We start from the raw sequence: 19,338 nt of genomic DNA, 5'->3' as shown, positions 1-19,338 counted from the left end.
TATACCTTTGACTAATCCGGAAACTATCACCTCGAAAACAAAACGTTTATTCCGTTCCGTATTTTATCTAACGTGTGGCATCCATGAGTCTAAATATTCCTGTTACATTGCACAACCTTCAATGTTTTCATAATTACGTAAAATTCTGGCAAATTAGTTCGCAAAGAGCCAGGCGGCCCAAACTGTTGCATATACCCTGACTCTGCGTGCAATGAACGCAAGAGAAATGACACAATTTCACCTGGTTAATATTGCCTGCTAACCTGGATTTCTTTTAGCTAAATATGCAGGTTTAAAAATATATACTTGTGTATTGATTTTAAGAAAGGCATTGATGTTTATGGTTAAGTACACATTGGAGCAATGACAGTCATTGATTGATTGTTTTTTATAAGATAAGTTTAATGCTAGCTAGCAACTTACCTTAGCTTACTGCATTCGCAAACAGGCAGGCTCCTCGTGGAGTGCAATGTAATCAGGTGTTAGAGCATTGGACTAGTTAACTGTAAGGTTGCAAGATTGCATCCCCCGAGCTGACAAGGTAAAAAATCTGTCGTTCTGCCCCGTTCCTAGGCCGTCATTGAAAATAAGAATGTGTTCTTAACTGACTTGCCTAGTTAAATAAAGGTGTACATTTTTATTTTTTTAACTTCTTATGGCTGCAGGGGGCGTATTGAAAAACTGGAAAATATGTGCACATTTTCAAACGGCCTCTTAATCAATTTTTGCTCTTACAATATGCATATATTTACTACTATTGGATAGAAAACAGTCTCTAGTTTCTAAAAACGTTTGAATTATTTCTCTAAGTGGAACAGAACTATTCTTACAGCCCATTTCCTATCCGGAATTGAGATTTCCAAATGCGAGGTCTCTCTTCAAGACCTTGTCTATAAAAGGGCATGTCACTTAGGACTGTAGAAACACGTCATACGCCTTCCTCTGGGTGTCATGCGGAAGTGAGAGCAGAAAGGACTTGAATATCTCGTCCAGGGACTGAACACAACCTCTTGGAGTGAGACCTGCGCACTTTATTTTTTTTTCTGGGCACGAAGTAGAACCTGGACTCGGCTCCTGGAAAACGCTCGTTAAAGGTGAATATGATCTCTGGCTTCGATATTATTTGATACATGTCACAATATCATCCTAAAGTATGTTTTTTCAATATAGTTTAATTATATTATTGAAATTTATTCTGGACTTTAGACGTGATGCGACACAAGAATTTTGTCAAGATGGAGAGGTTAGCGTCGCATGGCCAGTGTGCTTGCTAATTCAAGAGGGAAATAGTTCGTTCTGGATCCCAAACAAAGACTGTACTGGACAATGGACCCCTTTACAACATTCTGATGGAAGATCAACAAAGATAAGGACCCAATTTGGGATGCTTTTTCATATATCTGTCGAACTGTGCTATGCTACCGTTTGACTAGAATCAATGCTGCCGTGTGCTAGCTAATGTAGTAAGCTAATATAACGATATATTGTGTTTTCGCTGTAAAACACTTCAAAAATCTGAAATATTGGCTCTATTCACACGATCTTTGTCTTTCATTAGCTATCCACCATATATTTTTCTGAAATGTTTTATGATGTGTATTTAGTAGTTGACGTTGGTGTCTGTATTTTCTCTGGCTACTCCCGTGCGATTTCAGACTGTAGCTATGATGGGAGCAGTAATGTAAAACTGATTTATAGCTAAAATATGCACAATTTTTTGAACAAAACATAGATTTATTGTGTAACATGTTATAGGACTGTCATCTGAGGTAGTTTTTTCTAGGTTATTTAGGTTGGTTCTAGGTTAGTTAGGTTGGCTTGTGCATGCTACTTGCATCCTACTTGTGCTGTGAAAAATGTCTGTCCTCTTTTTTATTTGGTGGTGAGCTAACATAAATATGTGGTGTTTTCTCTGTAAAACATTAAAAAAATCGGACATGTTGGCTGGATTGACAAGATGTTTATCTTTCAAATGCTGTATTGGACTTGTTAATGTGTGAAAGTTAAATATTTAAAAAAAAAAATAGATTTTGAATTTCGCGCCCTGCACTTGAAGTGGCTGTTGTCATATTGATCCCGACTGGGGGCTTGCAGCCCAAACAGGTTTTAAACGGCAAATCGGCGCCCAAAAATACCGATTTCCGATTTTTATGAATACTTGAAATCGGCACCGATTAATTGGCCATTCCGATTAATCGGTCGACCTCTAGTACGATCATCAACATGAACAAGACTGAATTCTGTTGAACTGTCAACTGGTCTAAATTCTTGTTACGAAGATGTTGCTGCTCAAAATGACATGTTTATGACTGTTGATGTTCACAGGAATCTCCAAATGCCATGTTGAATGAGCACCATGGATGAAGGAGGGGGAGGAAAACTGACTGCTTATTTCTACCACACCTTCACCAAGTCATACAATGTTTGCTTCATGAACAATTGTTACATCTGAAATAAATACGGAATTATTTTAGTTTATTCTGTTTCTAATGTTTTTTTATGCTGGATGTGAGTATTTTAGCAGGTCTATAGTATAATGTATTGTTTTGAAATGTTTATTAAATATTCAGTCAAACTCACTTATTTTGTTTGCTAAAATAATGTATGTTTTGTACTGTTACTTTTTACATGCTGAAACAGTCTCATTAGTTTTAGTTATACACTGAACAAAAATATAAATGCAACATGTAAAGTGTTGGTCTCGTGTTTCATGTTTCATGAGCTGAAATTAAAGATCCCAGACATTTTCCATATGCAGAAGAAGCTTATTTATCTCAAATGTTGTGCACCCCGGTCCTTCCTCCGCTGCCTCGTAACAGTTTATAAATTATTTTTAGAAAACATTTTGATTCAACATTTGTGATTTGGAAAGTATAGTGACTATTATTGCTTTAACTTATTCATAAAACAAATGGGGTTTTGGAAAAGTAGGTTACTTTAAACACACATGTAAATGCACACTGAACAGGTGTTTTGAACGCGTGTAAAAATGTCCATAACAAGTGTTCAAATCGCATGTAAACACACACTGGACTGGTGAAATAATCACGTGTACAAAAAATGACATTTGACACTTAAAAAAGCAAGTGAAAAATTATCATTACAAGTGTTAAGATGTGTTCCGGGTAAGACGATTTGAAACACTTGGTCTTCCATAGATGTAAAGTAAGAATTGAACATGTAAATGTTCATTCATAGTCGTAACATAGGGTTTGTACGTTTACAGATCTAATTTAACGGTTACGTTTAATGTTTAATGCATGCTTTTTCTTACGATCCTAACAATTTACATATGGATTTTCTAACGATACGCACGGAAAGAGTGTCCACTGCATGTATACTTCGTATTTTGGCAAATTTTGTACGGCATCCGGGAACTTTTGGCATACTAACTATATCCCTATGACCAATAAGCATACTATATACTCAATTCACATCACAAATACTTGTCCGTGTAGACCAATTTGGGTTTCCAATCTCTCCTAAAGAATGTGGCGATCGATGGTATCAAAAGCAGCACTAATCTTAAATGCCCAGATAAATCTACCCTGATTGATTTGATATTAACAAATGTTCCATATAAATATTCTGCGGTTGGTGTTTTTTGTAATGATTTAAGTGACCATTGTGCTGTTGTTGCTGTTAGAAATACTAAGGTTCCTAAAACAAACGCACGTTTTATTCGTAAGAGAAATTTGAAGTGTTTTAATGAGCAGACTTTCTTTCATGATTTGTTTTATTTTAACTGGCGCAAGATTTAGCTTATCCCTGATGTGGAAACTGCCTGGAAATTCTTTCATGATGGTTTTTCCCAAATAGTAAACAAACATGCCCCATTCCGCAGGTTCAGGGTTAAAGGGCGGGATAATCCATGGTTTTCTTCTGAGCTGTCTTGTATTATTCACGACCGTAATCTAGCCTGGGCTAAAGCAAGGAAATTATGTTCTGATGCTGATTGGCTTATTTTTAGGCAGTTATGAAACAAGTGTTCTTTTCTTCTCAGGAAGGCCAAGTCTGAATATTTTATGTCTGTTACCACTGATAACCTGAATGACCCTAGAAAGGCCATCAAATCTATGTCTGGTAACAGTAATGTTAATGATTTACCATCATGTGTTTTGAAGGACTCTGTTGCTGTATATGACAAAACTGAAATGCTAAATTGTTTCAATGAGCACTTTGTATCATCTGGTAGGCTGTTTGATTCAGTGTCCTCTGTCTCTGTACAACCCTGTGTGGATGAACCAGTGTCCTCTGTCTCTGTACAAACCTGTGTGGATGAACCAGTGTCCTCTGTCTCTGTACAACCCTGTGTGGATGAACCAGTGTCCTCTGTCTCTGTACAACCCTGTGTGGATGAACCAGTGTCCTCTGTCTCTGTACAACCCTGTGTGGATGAACCAGTGTCCTCTGTCTCTGTACAGCCCTGTGTGGATGAACCAGAGAGCTGGTCAAACTTTTAGCTTTTTGCCATTCTCAGTGCAGGTGGTACATAAAGCCCTGAAATCCTTAGATCAGAGAAAGCCTGCAGGTCATGATCTTTTGGATCCCTGCTTTTTAAATCTGGCAGCTGATTTCATAGCTGAACCACTTACATATCTGTTCAATCTAACCCTGGAATGTAATGAAATTCCGAAAATCTGGAAATCAGCATTTTTCCTACCACTTTTAAAAGGGGGAGATCCAACTCTTTTAAATAATTATAGGCCAATCTCAAAGCTGTCACCGCTGGTGAAAATTTAAACTGAAATTGGGATTGTGTTTTTGGAATAAGGCCTGTTTTTCATTTGAAGCCAGAAGGAGGCTAGTATCAGCTACATTTATGCCTTTACTAGACTATGGGGATATTTTATATATGAATGCTTCCGCTCAGTGTTTGAAATCAATTGACACTCTTTACCATGGCACTTTGAGATTTATTTTAAACTGCAAAACCCTTACGCACCACTGCACTTTGTATACCAGGGTTGGCTGGCCTTCTCTAGTCACTCGTAGGCTCAGTCACTGGTATACTTTTATTTATTAAGCCATTTTGGGTTTACCACCTTTTTATTTGGGCATTTTTATTGTTCAGAAATGTGGTGGGTACTCTCTTCGTTCGCTGGACTTTATCCTGCTAACTGTTCCAAATGTCCGAACTGAATTTGGTAAAAGGGCTTTTATGTACTCTTCCCCATCGTCTTGGATGACAAAATACTTTTAAACTGGAAGAACTTGTCCCCGATTGGTATTTTTAAATCACTGATGAATGATCTTGAGACTGATTCCCTAACCTGTCAATGTTTTTAATTTGCTGTTTTGGATTTTTGTTATACTTATGTGAATTCTGTGGTTTTTACTAGATTACTTGTAGTTTTTCATGTTTGTCTAACTTTTGTAATGACTTGGTGCTGCCTATCTTGGCCAGGACGCTCTTGAAAAAGAGATTTTAAATCTCAATGAGCCCTTCCTGGTTAAATAAAAAAAGGTCTAGGAGCACGAGGACAGATGCAGATCCTTGGTCTGATACCATTAAAAGGTAATTTACCACCTTCACGAGTGCAGTCTCAGTGCTATGATGGGGTCTAAAACCAGACTGAAGCATTTCGTATACATTGTTAGTCTTCAGGAAGGCAGTGAGTTGCTGCACAACTGCTTTTTCAAAAATGTTTGAGAGGAATGGGAGATTAGATATAGGCCGATAGTTTTTTATATTTTCCGGGTCAAGGTTTGGCTGTTTCAAGAGAGGCTTTATTACTGCCACTTTTAGTGAGTTTGGTACACATCCGGTGGATAGGGAGGCGTTTACTATGTTCAACATAGGAGGGCCAAGCACAGGAAGCAGCTCTTTCAGTAGTTTAGTTGGAATAGGGTCCAGTATGCAGCTTGAAGGTTTAGAGGCCATTAATATTTTCATGAATGTGTCAATAGATATAGGATTAAAAAACTTGAGTGTCTCCCTTGACCCTAGGTCCTGGCTGTGTTGTGCAGACTCAGGACAACTGAGCTTTGGAGAAGTACGCAGATTTAAGAGGAGTCTGGAATTTGCTTTCTAATGATCATGATATTTTCGCTGAAGAAGTTCATGAATGTATCACTGCTGAAGTGAAAGCCATCCTCTTGGGGAATGGTTCTTTTTAGTTAGCTTTGCGACAGTATCAAAAATACATTTTGGATTGTTTATATTCTCCTCAATTAAGTTGGAAAAATAGGATGATAGAGCAGCAGTGACTACTGCACGGTACTGTCTTTCCAAGCTAATCAGAAGACTTCCAGTTTGGTGTAGCGCCGTTTCCAATTAACTGGAAGCTTGCTTCAGGGCTCGGGTATTTTCTGTATACCAGGGAGTTAGTTTCTTATGACAAATGTTTTTTGTTTATAGAGGTGTGACTGCATCTAGGGTATTACGCAAGGTTACATTTAGCTCCTCAGTTAGGTGGTTAACCTGCTTTTTGTACTCTGATGTCCTTGGGTAGGTGGAGGAGTCTGGAATGGCATCCAGGAATCTTTGGGTTGTCTGAGAATTTATAGTACGACTTTTGATGATCCTTGGTTGGGATCTGAGCAGATTGTTTGTTGCGATTGCAGATGTAATAAAATGGTGGTCCGATAGTCCAGGATTATGAGGAAAAACATTAAGATCCACAATATTTATTCCACAGGACAAAACTAGGTCCAGAATATGAGTGTGTCAGTGAGTTGGTCCGAAGACATGTTGGACAAAACCCACTGAGTCGATGATGGCTCTGAAAGCCTTTTGGAGTGGGTCTGTGAACTTTTCCATGTGAATATTAAAGTCACCAAAAATTAGAATATTATCTGCCATGACTACAATGTCCGATAGGAATTCAGGGAACTCAGTGAGGAACGCTGTATACGGCCCAGGAGGCCGATAAGCAGTAGCTATAAAAGTGATTGAGTAGGCTGCATAGATTTCATGACTAGAAGCTCAAAAGATGAAAATGCAGTCTTTTTTTTTGTAAATTGAAATTTCCTATCGTAAATGTTAGCAACACCTCCGCCTTTGCGGGATACACGGGGGATATGGTCACTAGTGTAACCAGGAGGCGGCCTCATTTAACACAGTAAATTCATCAGCCTTAAGCCATGTTTCAGTCAGGTCAATCACATCACTATTATGATCAGTTCATTGACTATAACTGCCATGGAAGTGAGGGATCTAACATTAAGTAGCCCTATTTTGTGATGTGAGATATCACAATCTCTTTCAATGACAGGAATGGAGAAGGTCTTTATTCCAGTGAGATTGCTAGAGCGAACACTGCCAGTTTAGTTTTTCCCAATCTAGATCGAGGCACAGACAGACACGGTCTCAATGGGGATAGCTGAGCTGACTACACTGACTGTACTAGTGGCAGACTCCACTAAGCTGGCAGGCTGGCTAACAGCCTGCACCCTATCCCATTGTAGAGCTAGAGGAGTTAGAGCCCTGTCTATGTTCATAGATAAGGCATGTCTAGTAACATATATATTTATTTTCATGATGTATGACCGCATTTCCTTCAGCAAAATAAAATATTCACAACCATAGTTTTGGCAAGATAACACAGACCAATCTGAGATGTGTAAATATTAGGTCAAGAACCAACTGCCATGACCCAAAACACAGCATATTGTAACAGTAAATATAGATACTACTTCAGTATCAAGAGTAAAGCATGGCCAAAGACATGATGCCAGTTCATGTTAAAAGGACTGCTGTTTAATTGATTAACTTAATGTACAAACAAGTGCTAAAAATATTTTTCATAACTGGCTAACCACAACATACCAGTTTAGTGATCCCACACTGAATTTAACAGGTTACAGACACACCGACACCAAAGACAAGTACAGCTTATAGGAAGCGTGATTAAAATATAGCAGAGACTGCATTCACAGTGAACACTGCATGTCAACCAATCAGAAATTACCTTTACATTGCGCAATCTCTAATGCTTCAGCAATACAGATTGAATAGTGCCACTACAGTATACTTCAAATCACATGAATACATATTGTTCAATGTGCTACTCTATTCGACAACTACTGTGTTTATTATTATTTAACCATGCTGGTCATATTTGAACATCTTGGCCATGTTCTGTTATAATCTCCACCCGGCACAGCCAGAAGAGGACTGGCCACTCCTCATAGCCTGGTTCCGCTCTAGGTTTCTTCCTAGGTTTTGGCCTTTTTAGGGAGTTTTTCCTAGCCACCGTGCTTCTACGCCTGCATTGCTTGCTGTTTGGGGTTTTAGGCTGGGTTTCTGTACAGCACTTTGAGATATCAGCTGATGTAAGAAGAGCTATATAAATACATTTGATTTGATAGTGGTTTCAAAGATCAAATGAAAGACGACATTCTGGAACATGTATTTTCATTCCATTTTGAAAACATGGCAAGTGGGGTTGTCTTGTTTGGATATGTTGAACACCGCTCTGCTTAGTAGGGTACATTGATCAGAATAAAGCAAATTCACTGTAGGCTATACAATAGACATCAAACTCCCAAAAAATATTCTTCATTACACTTTTATTTGCAACATTCTAAACTTTGTAGCCTAATAAATAAGAACCTGGTTTTAGCCACACAAGTGCTATTAGATCACAACATTAAATCTGTTGTTTTCATTAACAAAGAAAAACAGGACAACCTGTAAAAGAGTCAACCAAGCAATGTAATAAAAAGGGCAGAGGAAAATGTCTGTCAAGATAATACAAAATAAAAGGGTACAACTGCAAAATATTTGGTATTTTCCCTTGATAAGGCATAGTGAAGAATCCAGAGCACTTTGAACATTCTAAATGCACTAAGCTGAGCCTGATTATTACAGAGAGCTGCAGGTTTCCTGCCTACAGAACACCATGATCCAGATAGTCTTGCACTGTGGTTAACGTCACTTTGTACATTTACTCAAGGCAGTAATTCAACTGTTGGGTATGGTGGATGTTATATTACAAGTGGTTGAATAGCAGATCTCCAATATATTTGCTCAATCTGCTTAAATCAGTTTCCATAGTTATTCTTACACATGCAATGTGAGCCAATTACACACAAATCCAGAACAGTTGAGGGAAAATGTGTCACGGAAATATGACTCATCTCTGAAAATAGACATTGTAAGCATGTATTTTCCCCATTTAACTTCATTAAAACAAGATCCATTTACATTTTTTTAAATAAATCTTTCATTGACTTATCTACAATATAACTCCAAGACAATATAAATAGGCTATAAGTGCAAATAAAGATTCCAAAGCTGGATCATGAGTCCTTGATCCTTCAAAGAACTAGTACTTTACAAAATAAGCATACTGCATCAATTCCATGGTCTCCTTATAAAACCAACCTTTTTAAATGAACCTGACATTTACACAATTAAAGACCAAGGCCAATGATTAGAGCTAAACTTAGTGAGTGCCCATTGATTCTCTTTGAACCCGATTTTGTTCATGAACTCCAGGTAACATTCAACACATCTGCAACCTAGTCTATGAAACCAGTGTTGACCTTTGGTGGTATGACTTTATCAAGACATTGGTGTCAAACTGCATGATATATTGCAAGTTTTTTTTTTTTTATATTGCAAAGGATATGATTTCCTTAAATCTTTTTATTTCATAGGAGGTACAACTGGCTTTGTGATGTATGGTCGCCCTAAAGAGCAGCTTCCATACATATGTGGGACTTAACATCAGAATGTAGGCAATGAGATGAAGCAAACTTAGATTAAGAAAAGGTGATATGTGAAGTATACTGGAAACATTAATAGTTATTAACTAATCAAGTTAGGCCACTCCTTATGCACAAGCTTCCAAATGGGAGAGAAGCAATACATTCGTCAGGAGGTTCCTAATCATCATGTAATAGAGCTTCCTTTGAAAGGATATGAACCATTCCCGGTAATTGGGAGGGCCTGCTGCGTTCATAAGCGGGAGGGTAGTAGATGATTCGGAGGCACCGTCACAGCAGCCAGTTCTCTGTGACTCCTTTCTCAATGAAGCAGGAGACGACTAAGGCAAATTAGGCTATTTGGCACTAAAAAGAAAAAAACATACAAATTAAATTGTTAGACAACTCACGAAAGAACATGTATTTATATACTGATAATAACTATCTGCCCAGCTAAACAAAAACCAACATGGACCTGTGGAGCACAAACTGGATCAAATCTGTTGGACTTTGACACATATCACTGAATAGCTGCCACAACATGTCAGCTTGAAGCCAAGATGGAGATCATTATGTTTCAGGTCAAGGTTCATGCTCACCCTTCAAAAAAACAAAACATTTTGCATTTCACTGCCAATTCATTCTCAAATCACATACCACCCACCTTATTAAAAAAAAACTGTGTGCTCAGAAGCCTTCTTACCATGGCAGAGGATGCTACAACTCATTGTCTTCAGAGTTTTTAGTGGCCACATTTGATGAGTAGCCGCCTCGAGAGCTGTAACCCAGAAGTCGAGCACTGGTCATCATCCGCTATTTCTCACCCGTAGAAAACCGCCACCATTGCCCACCACCTAAGTGACTACCCCTCTAGACCTCTTCAATGACACACACCAACCAGCTCAATGCTAAAAGAGCAATTCACTTCTGACATGGCCATTGCCTTCACTTTGCTCCACTACTGTGGCTGGTGTATTGATATCAAAACACCAGAAAGCTTTACAAACGTAAATGATGCAGCATTGGCAGAAACCGGCATCGGTGCAAGAACAACACATGAAACTGAGCTCCAAACATTTTAGTGAGTTATGAAGAAAAGAGGGAGGAGCCATGACGAAGCAAGCATTGGTTGGATGTTAGTTAATGAAATGAGAACTTCTTACCTTCGTTTAACTTTGCAGACTGCAACTACTGCAAGACAAATAATGGCTAGAGAGAAAAGTAAATATGGTATTATTAGGTATTATTCTGTTTAACATCTGAGGTAGTTCATTTTTACTTGGCATACATTTTAAAACCAAAACATTCCTGCTCCTTTTCCCTTATTGTGAATATAATGAAAAAATAATATTGGTATGCCAGTAACAATAGCAAATTATTATTAAATAACTGTCAGTTCTGCACAAGAAACATAAAGTCTATACATGGGTGAGTATGTTAGAAAACTAATTAATAGTACAGCAACAAGTACACAATTGTTGAATGATAACTTGATTTGAAAAGAAAGTTGCCAATCCAATGACTCTTCTTCAGAAGAATAGTTCTGCGAATTTGACCAAATTGACACTTATTAGCATGACGCTAATGGTAGACTGCAATAGACTATAGTATCTTCCTTGATTGATATTGTTGTTATCCACATAGCTCGTCATTCAAAAATAACATCTGCTGCAACTTACCAAGTACACCTACAACACAGCCTGCTATTACCCCAGTGTTGTCTGTAAATAAGCATACACAGAAGGAAGGTGACATGAATTTGCAGTGAAGGTGACTCATCAATAGTCTAAATACTGCTTGAACCATCAAAAGATTCCATCCTGTTGTGCAACAATTGATAGATGGCCATCACCCAGTGGTTAACTGTTGTAACAATATTAGGGATGGGCACGGTTATTCAAATATGAATGGAGTTGTAGACATTGGACAGGGAGCGCTGAAAAATAACCGCAATTAGCCAAGCTACTTTAGCTAGCTAGCTTAACCACAATTTGATGCAGTCAAGGATCTATCAGATGGTATGATAGATAACCTAAGGCAGCAACAAGTTTGTCAAACTAGCGCGAGTCGGTTTGGCTACTTTCTCGGTCTTGCTCTCCCCTCTGTGCCACACAGACGGTCAGATCGCAGCACACTGGCTCTCTCTCGTCATGCGAGCAAGTTTCCATTGAAGTAAACAGAAATAACACCAACATTTTCTTTAAAACATCTATTTCGACTCTCCGGATATCTGAAAATATGATATTATTTGAATACTGAAATAATTTCAAATGCCCATCCTTACATCACCGACTGCATTGTCGGTTAGGGGCTCGTAAGTAAGCATTTCACTGTTGTATTCGGCACGTGACTAATAAAATGTTATTTGATTTAGATAGATGGCAACTGGGGCATAGCTTACCGTTGGCCTTTGGGGTTAGATCAGTGGGACGAGGTACACGATCTGTAACAAAGAAGTGACATTGGGGTTAACACACACACACACTAAAAAAACATTCTGATGTTAGAGAAAACAAAAAAACAAATGAAAGCATGGAGGTGGTGTTAGTGTTAGAGCTCGGCGATATGGGAAAAAAATATCCATATTGCGATACATTTCCTGAATTGATGCGATACACATTATGAACTTAATTGTTCTATTGTTAAGTATTTTTATATATTATCAACCTTTAAACTAAACTACTACTTTGATGGTTGTAGCCATCAATTGTCCCATTAACAATCATCCATATTAGCAAAAATGTCATTTCAAACTTCACATTTCTATAGTATAGGCTACTTAACGTAATGAACGATATCAACAAAACGCGATAAGTGATCGGTATGGTCGCTGTAGACAAGTTTATCATTCCAGCTCTAGTTAGTGGCATGGCATACTAGTCAACGTGTTACATGGTGTTACATTTCAACACATTGGTGTTACATTTCAACACATTCAACACTTTATTTCCTGTTAGAGGCCATGAGCTCACACAGCTCCAGATAGGATTCAGCTGTTTGTGAGGGCAGAATGAGGATTACTTCATGCATTTGATATGGGTTAAGTTTTTCTCCATGACCACTTGACAGGTACATTGTTACATATATTCAGATCACAATCAATCCTTTGTTTCAGGTGAAGGAGAGTCTGATGGAGAAAAGCCACCATAAACTACCACTGGATGCCGCCCAGATTCCATTTGAATGTATAATTCAAGTGTCAATGGAAGTTTAGACAAATAACTAGGGGAATTTAGTGAGCATACTAGGCTGTGTATACCTCACAGAACCAATGATGATTCTTCACCTCAGCCAGAGACTGACATTAACTTGGTGTTAAGGTCATTCAAAAGCCTCAGACTATTACCACAAAGGATCAAAGGTTAGGCTAATACAATGAGTTAAGGTGTTAGGTGACAAAGTGTTGGCATAATATCTTCTCTTTATCAACACTAAAACAAATATGTGAAGGTTATTCAGCTGTACAACAGGCACTCTGATTTCCTGTAGGCTAGGTAATGATAGGGGTCAGAAGCAAAGCCATCGCAAGCACACACACATATATGTGGACACCCCTTCAAATGAATAGATTTGGCTATTTCAGCCAAACCTGTTGCAAACAGGTGCGTAAAAAAAGAGCACACAGCCATGCAATCGCCATAGAAAAACATTGGCAGTAGAATGGGCTTACTGTATCACAAACGGCCATAATTGGGAGTCCCAGGGGGCCAGCATTGTCCGAGTTTGGCCGGTGCAAGCCGTCATCGTAAATAATTTGTTCTTAACCGACTTGCCTAGTTAAATAAAGGTTAAAATAAAATAAAAATACTGAAGGAGCTCAGTAACTTTCAACGTGGCACCGTCATAGGCTGTTATTGTGAAGTGGAAACGTCTAGGAGCAACAGCTCAGCAGTTCACACAAGCTCACAGAACAGGACCGCCGAGTGCTGAAGTGTGTAAAACTCATCTGCCCTTGGTCGCATTACTCACTACCAACTTCCAAAATGCCTCTGGAAGCCACGTCACCTTCATGAAATGGGTTTCCATGGCCAAGCAGCCGCATACAAGCCTAAGATCACCATGTGCAATGCCAAGCGTTGGCTGGAGTGATGTAAAGCTTGCAGCCATTGGACTCTGGTTCAGTTGCAACACGTTCTCTGGAGTGATTAAACATGCTTCACCATCTGGCATTCCGACGGACGAATCTGGGTTTGGCAGATGCCTGGAAAACACTACCTGTCCGAATGCATTGGTAGAGGAGGAATAATGGTCTGGGGCTGTTTTTCATGGTTCAGGCTAGGCCCCATAGTTCCAGTGAAGGGAAATCTTAACGCCACAGCATAAAATGACATTCTAGACAATTCTGTACTTCCAACTTTTGTGGCAACCGTTTGGGCATGGCCCTTTCCTGTTTCAGCATGACAATGCACCTGTGCACAAAGCGAGGCCCATACAGAAATGGTTTGTTGAGATTGGTGTGGAAGAACTTGACTGGCCTGCACAGAGCCCTGACCTCAACCCCATGGAACACCTTTGGGATGAATTGGAACGCCGACTGCAAGCCAGGCCTAATCGTCCAACATCAGTGCCTGACCTCACTGACGCTATTGTGGCTGAACGGATTTAAGTCCCCGCAGCAATGTTCCAACATCTAGTGGAAAGCCTTCCCAGGGAAGGGGGGTTAAACTCCACATAAATGCCAATGATTTTGGAATGAGATGTTTGACGAGCAGGTGTCCACATACCTTTGGTCACACACAAACATTAGGGCTGACCGCATTTAGTCGACTGTTGGATTTTCTAGTCGAGCAGTGGCAAATGTAGTAAAAATGTTAAACTTTTTTATTTATTTTTATATATGGCACACGAGACACCTGTCTGATTCACGCCTGTCTGGAGTGGACTAATCCATTGTGGAGGCCGCAGGGAAGGCACACCAGTATCACCAGCGGTACATTTACCGTTAATTACCATAATTTCTAATCTACAATGTTTATTTGGTTACGGTAATTTCGGTTAATGCATTCAATATATTATTATTACTACAGTCTTACCGTTGTCATTGTAGGAGTGGACACGGTGTTGGCCGAGTGCACAACCTAGGCTAGACTTGAGGAAAATCTATTGGTTTTATGTAATTGTATTTACAAGTTGTCAATTTATTCATTGTCTTTTGTTTGGAGCGCTCACAAGGTTCACAAATGCTTCGTAAGAAGCATTAAGGTCCTGGAGTGGCCTAGCCAGTCCCCAGATCTCAACCCCATAGACAATCTTTGGAGGGAGTTGAAAGTCCGTGTTGCCCAGCAACAGCCCCAAAACATCACTGCTCTAGAGGAGATCTGCATGGAGGAATGGGCCAAAATACCAGCAACAGTGTGTGAAAACCTTGTGAAGATCAGCAGGGGATCAAATACTTTTTCCCTCACTGTATGCAGGTCATTTCCAAGGCCCTTAAGTAAAATGACCATAATTTGTGGCCTGCTGGAGGTCATTTTGCAGGGCTCTGGCAGTGCTCCTCCTTGCACAAAGGCGGAGGTAGCGGTCCTGCTGCTGGGTTGTTGCCCTCCTACGGCCTCCTCCACGTCTTCTGATGTACTGGCCTGTCTCCTGGTAGTGCCTCCATGCTCTGGACACTACGCTGACAGACACAGCAAACCTTCTTGCCACAGCTCGCATTGATGTGCCATCCTGGATGAGCTGCACTACCTGAGCCACTTGTGTGGGTTGTAGACTCCGTCTCATGCTACCACTAGAGTGAAAGCACCGCCAGCATTCAAAAGTGACCAAAACATCAGCCAGGAAGCATAGGAACTGAGAAGTGGTCTGTGGTCACCACCTGCAGAACCACTCCTTTATTGGGGGTGTCTTGCTAATTGCCTATAATTTCAACCTTTTGTCTATTCCATTTGCACAACAGCATGTGAAATTTATTGTCAATCAGTGTTGCTTCCTAAGTCGACAGTTTGATTTCACAGAAGTGTGATTGACTTGGAGTTACATTGTGTTGTTTAAGTGTTCCCTTTATTTTTTGGAGCAGTGTATATCTGATTGTCTTAACGCACAATCACCGTGGAGCTTCTAAAAGTATTTTTTCTCTGCCTCAAAAAGCAAGTAAACAAAGTCCGTTTTACATTAATTAAGAATGAAAATAGCTCCTCAACGTAACATATTTGAAAAATCTTTCCAGCTCTTTCCCTTTTGATAACTACTAAGCAAGAAAGGGGAGGGGAATAAAAGTCACTGATCTGGTGGAAATTTCATAAAAAAGGCCTCGCTGATTACTTATCCTCACTGAGGGCCCAGAATATTTCATACAATGATGCAAGTTTGCTATTGCAAGATTCAGGCAGGACCCAAGTTAAATATTTGATACAATGTTTCAAGTTCCTTGCAAACAGGCCATGCATAGAAATGTCATTTATAGGATATTTATTTTGTTCAGGATATTTTCTACCTGCGGCGCTGCAACGTTTTTATTTGTTGGCTTTATGTAGGCTATTTTTACATATTGGCAATAGAAGTTCCTTTTAAATTTCTATCAATTTCATTTAGATAGAATTTTGATTAACCACATGACATTGATTTTCAGATATGAAGACTATTTTAAATGAAGACTTTATTTTAAATGAAATGAAACTGTGCCACAAAAATCTGCATATGAAATCCATAACTGGCACGCAGATCGGGAACAGTTTTTTATTATTCTGGTTAGGCTATATTGATTTCTGGATCCTTCTTCAGTAATGTGTGTGTCTTAGTTTTTAATTTCAGTGCTTAAAGCATCAGGCAAAGTAGTCCACACATAGTTGATTTTATTCAAACATAGGGTGTGTCTATATAGGGAAAAATGCATGTTTTAAAATGTCGACCAATCGAAAGAACAGACGACTCTCGGTCTACCAATAATTTATTTTGGGGTCGGGGACTGCCCTAAAACACACACATATAAGATTAAAATGGACTCTACCTTGGATTGTGGTTCTCCTTGTAGTAGTGGGCTTTGTCATAGTCAGAAGGGCTATAAAGACATGACATACAATTAGGCCAGTAGCCTAACTATTCTTGTCCAATCTGTCACAACACTTTATTGCTGTGATCCCTCAAATGCTTTAGTCAGCCAGTGTGGTCTGAGGAGTAGAATGGTCTTGGACAAGATGGTTAGTCAACCTCTCAAAGTGTGAAGGTAGCAGTGGTCAATGGAAGGTAAGCAGCTCACTAGACCATTGGGTTATTTTAATGGGTCAAATGTTGAACTTGAACACCAGTTTGTCTTCAATCGTAACCAGCTTTGCTACTAAAAATGCAGAGGCCAGTATCAAGGAATGGATCAAAAACAGGACAGAAATAGATGGAAACTAAAATTACCAAATCCAAACTTATGTATATAGACAAAATAAATACTTGAGATTGCTATGCACAGGCATGCATATGGTGAAAAATAACAATTAGCATGAACATTAATTCAAATACCATCTTGTCTCATGAAAAGTAATTGCGTTTATATGAGTAGAGGTCAGTTCCATTAAAAAAAGCCAGTTTGCTGACACATTGGTCTTCTGGTCATAAACACCAAATGATGCAAAATATCTGAGCTAAATTATAGGCTAAATTGTGTTAAATAACAAACACTGAAATCAGTCTTACCTTTGCATGTTGGGTAAGGAGCTGACCAGCCTTCTATTTCACAGGTCAGAGTGTCTTGTCCCACCATCTCATATCCAGCGTTACACCCATACGTCACAAAAGACTTGTACGTATAGGGGGGACGGCCTGCAATCCGAACGCCATTCTCAACAACAGGAGGAGGACATGAGACCACTGCAGACGTAAACAAAGAGGTGTCATTAGCTGCTGTTTTGAGGTGAACAACATGACAAAAGTATATTATTTATTGGTTTTAGACTACTTGAAGCAATAAACAATGTTGTTATAATCACACATTTATGAATAATGCAACTAATCATTATCATTAAATAGGGTAGATTCTATTGAAACCCACTTCCTCTGAGCTCAATGTTGCATCATGGTTTTTAGATTAGGCCTACACATTAAACATGCTTTAGACTGCTTGCTTAGCCTGTCTCATGCACATCTGTGATCATGTTTGATTTTATTAAGCTAGATACTGTGATATTTACACATTTATCTTTCAGAGATCATCTGAATTATGATTGTGTGGTGGAGGAAAAAAGTAAAGTTTATCAGTGTAAGCAACATGTGTCAAACTCATTCCATGGGGGGCTGAATGTCTGTGGGTTCTCCTCCCTTGTACTTGATTGATGAATTAAGGTCACTAGTTAGTAAGGAACTCCCCATCATCTGCTCGTCTTAATTGAAAGGAGAAACCAGTAGACACTAGGCCCTCCATGGAATGAGTTTGACACCCCTGGTGTAAGCAGTTCATTATTGTTTTGTTAACAATCATACTTAGAAACGGGAAAAAAGGAAAGCTTTCAACATACTTTTACACTCAGGTGGAGCTGGCTGGAATTCTCCATTCTCACGGCAGGTTATGGATTTAGTTCCAACCAGAGTGTAATCCTTCTCACAGTCATATTGCACTACACTTCCATAGTCATACGTATCTTCAGGTGGGACAACAAGCCCACCGTTGACAATGTTTGGGGGCTTTCCACACTTCATCACTGCAGATTAGAGCACAACAGCAGTTATGAAGAGATGATTCAGGCACATGCACAGAACTGTTAATGTTATTTTCACTTGACATGCTCCTTCAGATTACCAACCTTCACATACTGGAAGTCTGCCATCCCAGCCTCCATCCATACAGGTCCTTACACCGCTGCCCACAAGCATATAGCTGAAATGTAGAAAGATTAGACAATACGAGACAGTTTTTAGAACTTTGCTTTCAGGTTAGTAAGGGTTACAACAGACAGTTCTGATCAAAATAGTAATGACAGATAATACGCCTAAAATTGAAAGACTTTGTTTAGCTTTTAGGGAGGGGAAGTTTGATTAAGGCATATTTGGGAAAAATCATTAAATTAGGCCAACAAATGGACAGCTTTGTGAAAATGTTGACATGTTAAATCTAAAAAATTTAAATGTAATTACATCTAGGACTCAAGAAAGCACTGACCCAGTGTTACAGGTAGCAACTGCCTTGTCTCCAAACAAGATCCCCTCAGAGAGATTAAACCGGCCGTTCATCACTTCTCCTGGGGTGCCACACGACTTCCCTGAAACAACCAGAGAGAAAACCAGTCAGACTTTCAAAATGACAGAGTGAGAAAGAGTTGAATGTTAGCACAAAACAGGTCTGAATTCCAGGCTAGTATTTCAATTAGATTTAAGGATGGGCAATGAATATATCAAGTTTCGAGTGGGTAAGTAAAAACAGGAAATATTTACAAGAATATGGCACAACTTTTCAGAACAAAAATAAATAGACAATTATTTTACTTTCGCATGTCAGTTTCACTTCACTCCACACGCCAGCAGTACAGGTGACTGAAGGAGACCGTCCTGTATTGGCATATCCAATTGCACACTGAAAAGTGACTTTTGCTCCATCTACAAATGTCTCTTGCGTAATGAAGGCATCTGACAAAACCATGTTTGGCCCTCCTATGGGTTTGGTGCAGTTTTCAGCTGAAATAGTTGGAGACAAAATTGAGTTAATGTTAATGACCAAGGTGAACAAATACAGGAGACAACACTTTGAATTCAACCCACAAACTG

General features: G+C 39.2%; 1 protein-coding gene across 4 annotated transcripts in view; it reads right to left on the bottom strand.

Annotated features, from left to right (window-relative positions):
• Nucleotides 1-8,497: 8,497 nt before the first annotated feature.
• Nucleotides 8,498-19,338, bottom strand: part of LOC129829815 (C4b-binding protein alpha chain-like) — a 63,254-nt gene continuing 52,413 nt past the window's right edge. For 2 of the 4 annotated variants that reach the window (XM_055891751.1, XM_055891752.1), the window contains exons 13-23: nt 19,060-19,248; nt 18,737-18,836; nt 18,381-18,454; nt 18,096-18,278; nt 17,278-17,451; nt 16,601-16,651; nt 12,056-12,097; nt 11,334-11,375; nt 10,818-10,863; nt 10,358-10,432; nt 8,498-10,020 (exon numbers count right to left, since the gene is read on the bottom strand). In XM_055891751.1, the coding sequence (XP_055747726.1) occupies nt 10,372-10,432; nt 10,818-10,863; nt 11,334-11,375; nt 12,056-12,097; nt 16,601-16,651; nt 17,278-17,451; nt 18,096-18,278; nt 18,381-18,454; nt 18,737-18,836; nt 19,060-19,248 (962 nt within the window). In that variant the 3' untranslated portion in view covers nt 8,498-10,020; nt 10,358-10,371. The remainder of the gene's footprint in view (nt 10,021-10,357; nt 10,433-10,817; nt 10,864-11,333; nt 11,376-12,055; nt 12,098-16,600; nt 16,652-17,277; nt 17,452-18,095; nt 18,279-18,380; nt 18,455-18,736; nt 18,837-19,059; nt 19,249-19,338) is intronic. The other 2 variants (XM_055891754.1, XM_055891753.1) reach the window with 2 other exon arrangements.

The sequence above is a fragment of the Salvelinus fontinalis genome, chromosome 31 (genome assembly GCF_029448725.1).
Source record: "Salvelinus fontinalis isolate EN_2023a chromosome 31, ASM2944872v1, whole genome shotgun sequence".
NCBI classification, from domain to species: Eukaryota; Metazoa; Chordata; class Actinopteri; order Salmoniformes; family Salmonidae; genus Salvelinus; species Salvelinus fontinalis.
The sequence above is the reverse complement of the archived record's forward strand: the minus strand, read 5'-3'. Positions and strand labels throughout refer to the sequence as shown.